Raw genomic sequence first — 3,175 nt, forward strand, 5'->3', positions numbered from 1 at the left:
ACCCTCTAGAAAACAGGCCATCCCTTGTTGGGCATCAATGCAAGGAGAAACCCTTGGTCCTATGAAGGCTCCATGCACCACCAATGTAGGGGAATGCCAGGGTGCTGAGGTAGGAGTGGGTGGGTGGTTTAGGGAGCACCTTCATAGAAGCAGGTACAGGGAGATTGGATAGGGTGTTTACTGGGGAGAAAATAGGAAAGGGAATAACTTTTGAAATGTAAATAAATTATTCAATACATGAAAAAAAAAGAGCAAACAGGGCATCTAAGCTCCTCTCAGACACTGCTGTTCTGTGTCTTTGAGGGATACTTAGTAGGCTCTTGATTATACCTACATTGTTCTTTAATTTTAGAGATATGTATAGTATGTTACACATTACTGTTAGTTTTTAGAAAATTGAGTATTCAGTAACTCACTACAGTAAATTCATTTGTTTACTGCCATAATATATCACTAATATTTGTAATAATAGTTGAAATTTCATAGTAATGTCTCATTGTCTATATAACCAAGTATAAATAGCCATAATTTCATGGGATGCCAGAGAGGAAGTTCCACATTATTAGATCCTGCTATTTGTCATTTGCAATAAAAATATGAAATCTTATCTGGACTCCGGTTTCATGAATCAAATAATCACACTCATGGTAAATAACTCTGGACAAACCATTTGCTTCATCATTCCTGACGTCTTAGTCCACATCTTTTTATCTACCTGATAGCAGGTAGAGACAGGAACATGACCTGAAACTTGATAGATGGTTAGGATTGATTTGCCTTAGAAACACTTTAACTATCAGAAGTAGTTCTTTTCCAGGAGGTACAGTCAAATCAATGACCATTTTATTCCTTCAAACAATAAGTTCCTTGTTCAGAAACCGAGAACAACTATGCTTCTCAATAGATCTTTAGCCACACTGAGCATCATGAGACAAGTTTCATGGACCTTTAGAGTCTCAGTTATGTATCCTCGGTAAGAAAAAGGCCCAGGGATAAGTAGTCATCAATTGTTGCAGCAAAAAGTTATAAAGTTGGAAGTTTCACAAATACTGTATATAAGTAATGAAAGATGAATCTATTTCTGATGTAAGACTAAAAGAAAGAACCTCCAGGATTTACAAGGATCATATTTGAGTAGCATTGAATCAGTTATGGTCCATATTACCACATAGTTTATAGCAAGTTGAGGTTTGTTAACTGTAAGTAGGTATTTTGTAGAGCAAATCTGTCAGAAATTTCAGAGTCTTTTATTAGCAGCATCCCAGCTTCTTCTTTAGCCTCTTTACAGCATCTCTAATTTCCTTGTTCCTCAGACTGTAAACCAAAGGGTTCAACATTGGAATCATCACATTGTAGAAGACAGATGCAAATCTGTCAAAGCTGGAGGAGCCACCAGAGCTGGAACTCAAATAGACAAAGACACTAGAGGTGTAGAACAGGGAAACTGCTGTCACATGAGAAGCACAAGTGTTGAAGGACTTGGACCTGCCCTTAACTGAGGTGATCTTCATGATGGACAAGATAATATGGCCATAGGATATCATGATGGCTAAGGCATTTGAAAAACCAAATAATGTTGTTAATACAGCAAGAAGGATCTGTGCAAAAAGAGTATCAATGCAGGATAGATTTAACAGCTGGGGCATGTCACAGAAGAAATGTCTGATGACATTAGATCCACAGAAATGGAGCTGCAGCAAGGCACACACCTGAGATACAGAACCCACAAGTCCTGCTGCATAGCTTCCCAAGAGCATCCGAGCACAGAGACTGGGTGACATGATTGATGAGTAGAGAAGAGGGTTACAAATGGCAGCATACCTGTCATAGGCCATGACTGTCATGAGGCAGGATTCAGTCAGCCCCATAGTGGACAAGATAAAGTATTGAACAATACAGTCCACAAAACTGATAGTTTGCTTTTCCTGGAAGAAGTTGGAAAGCATCTTTGGGACTGTAGAAGTGATATAGCAGAGGTCAATAAAGGCCAGATTGCTGAGGAAGAAGTACATAGGTGTGTGGAGGTAGGAGTCCATCCTTATTAAAACAATAAGGGACAGGTTCCAGGTCAGTGCTGTAATGTACAGGGTGAGGAATATAACAAAGAGCAGTGCTGTGATTTGGGGGAAATCAGAGAATCCCAGGAGGATGAACTGGGTGATCTCAGTAATGTTTTTTCCTTTAATCATTGCTTCCATGATCCTAGTTATAATGGGAGGAGAAAAAGAACATACCATTGGCTCAAGTGAAATACTAACATTTTCTGTCTCTTGCTGTGAGAGTGCAGAGGGAGAAACACTGCATTGTCTTTCCACAGAAAGAACCCTGTGTTTCTTCTCCAACCGTCAATAAAAGCTCGCTCATTTTCCAGATCTTACCAGTTTCATATAATGTCATGAAGATTTAAAAAGATAATTAAAAATTGACTGGAAATATTCATTAATGCTCCCATGAAATTTCTCAATTTATGAACTAGAAGGCACATATGATTGATTGAAGTAAGTGGCTTTAGTGTTTACTGAGACTTTTTAGTGGAATTGCTGCTTCAGAGTGATGGAAGGTAGGTGTTGTTCTTTCAAAATCAATTTGAAATAATTTTATATCCAAGATTATGATCTTAGTAATCTTTCTTATCTTTTTCATTTAAGAAAAGTTATGCTATTCCTCAGAATTTATCAAATGCTTTGCTAAAATATTAAACAACATTTTGAATGTAGCCTGGATTATCTATAATACTGATAGTATTATTCATCTGTGCCCTGTAAAATCATGGACTAAATCTTCAGAATTCCTCCTATGAAACACCCAATCTGTAGTCCATTTTTGGCTTTAAGAAAAAAAATCTCAGTTTCAGGGTATTTTTGTTAGTTGGACAACCCATAGCTGGAATGTGGTCAAAGGCTCAAAATAAGAGGTTTAGGTGTGCCCTTGAACCCCAAGTATACTGGGAGATTCATGAAAATCCCAGAAATAATTGATTTAAAGTCTTTAGTTCTGGAAACTCTTGGTCAATCAACTACTTCGTTGTCTTAAATTGCACTCTGGTACTATAAGTTACTCACCATTTCCAGAAAAGACTGGGGGAAATATGCATTCTTTTTTTTTTTTTTTTTTTGGTTCTTTTTTTCGGAGCTGGGGACCGAACCCAGGGCCTTGCGCTTCCTAGGTAAGCGCT

At 37.9% G+C, this 3,175-nt stretch overlaps 1 protein-coding gene across 1 annotated transcript; it reads right to left on the minus strand.

Moving 5' to 3' along the window:
- Nucleotides 1–1,250: 1,250 nt before the first annotated feature.
- Nucleotides 1,251–2,189, minus strand: Olr387 (olfactory receptor 387). The gene has a single exon (NM_001000109.1). It carries the CDS (start codon nucleotides 2,187–2,189, stop codon nucleotides 1,251–1,253), a length of 939 nt encoding a protein of 312 aa, NP_001000109.1.
- Between the last annotated feature and the right edge of the window lie 986 nt (nucleotides 2,190–3,175).

Source organism: Rattus norvegicus, chromosome 1 (genome assembly GCF_036323735.1).
Source record: "Rattus norvegicus strain BN/NHsdMcwi chromosome 1, GRCr8, whole genome shotgun sequence".
In the NCBI taxonomy this organism is placed as follows: domain Eukaryota; kingdom Metazoa; phylum Chordata; class Mammalia; order Rodentia; family Muridae; genus Rattus; species Rattus norvegicus.

Bases quoted from the DNA above. Each gene is read 5' to 3' on its own strand.
- Olr387 (NM_001000109.1), bottom strand. From the start codon at position 2,189: ATGATTAAAGGAAAAAACATTACTGAGATCACCCAGTTCATCCTCCTG.